The 608-nt window shown below is 34.2% G+C and overlaps 2 protein-coding genes across 4 annotated transcripts in view; one reads left to right on the top strand and one right to left on the bottom strand.

Moving 5' to 3' along the window:
* PECAM1 (platelet and endothelial cell adhesion molecule 1) overlaps positions 1-608 on the top strand; it is a 110,631-nt gene that overhangs the window by 13,894 nt on the left and 96,129 nt on the right. The gene's annotated exons all lie outside the window — the stretch shown is intronic.
* The window catches only part of MILR1 (mast cell immunoglobulin like receptor 1), a 21,537-nt gene that overhangs the window by 13,118 nt on the left and 7,811 nt on the right, over positions 1-608 (bottom strand). For all 3 annotated transcript variants that reach the window (XM_019516728.1, XM_019516727.1, XM_019516726.1), the window contains one exon: positions 454-537. In XM_019516728.1, the coding sequence (XP_019372273.1) occupies positions 454-537 (84 nt within the window). The remainder of the gene's footprint in view (positions 1-453; positions 538-608) is intronic.

A 608-nucleotide genomic window follows, 5' to 3' on the forward strand; every position in this document is an offset into this window, starting at 1 on the left:
AATAAAAATATCCTTATCCTTTTGACACTAATGAAGCCTGATGCTTTTTTCCTTAATCTTGATGCTTCCTTTTTTTTTTTTTTATCAAATGGTATTTCATTTTCACTTTGTTTTAGTGGTTATTTTTGTCTACTCCACAGATACAAGTTTCTCTTCTAACCCCTTCTCCAGACAAGTTTCTAAGGTTTTCAACTCCTTTGTAGTGATTGGTATTATCAGGCTGCTGGTTTGTTAGGTGGCTGGTATGAGGTACTAATTCTGAGCCTAGCCTCAGAGATGCTTAGCACCGGGACTTCTAGCCGAGTCCAAAAGAAGTTGCATTGGCTTAATTTGCATCTCTTTCATCTGACACTCAAAGGAATTATCTTTTATTAGTTAGAACTAGTTCATCTTATCCTGTTGTCAAACTTCTGTATGCAAATGTCACGAAAGAAAGAGCAGTTTAAACATTACCAATCTCAGTGTATATCACACAGTTTTCTAACTCTGTCTGGTCTGAAACAAAACCAGTGGCTGATTTAGGTGACTTCAATTTTCCTGCAAGATAAAGGGGAAAAAAGTGATAAAAATATCAACTTCTCAAAAAAAAAAAAAAAAAAAAAAAAAAA

Source organism: Gavialis gangeticus, unplaced genomic scaffold (genome assembly GCF_001723915.1).
Source record: "Gavialis gangeticus isolate Ggan-Ray unplaced genomic scaffold, GavGan_comp1, whole genome shotgun sequence".
In the NCBI taxonomy this organism is placed as follows: Eukaryota; Metazoa; Chordata; order Crocodylia; family Gavialidae; genus Gavialis; species Gavialis gangeticus.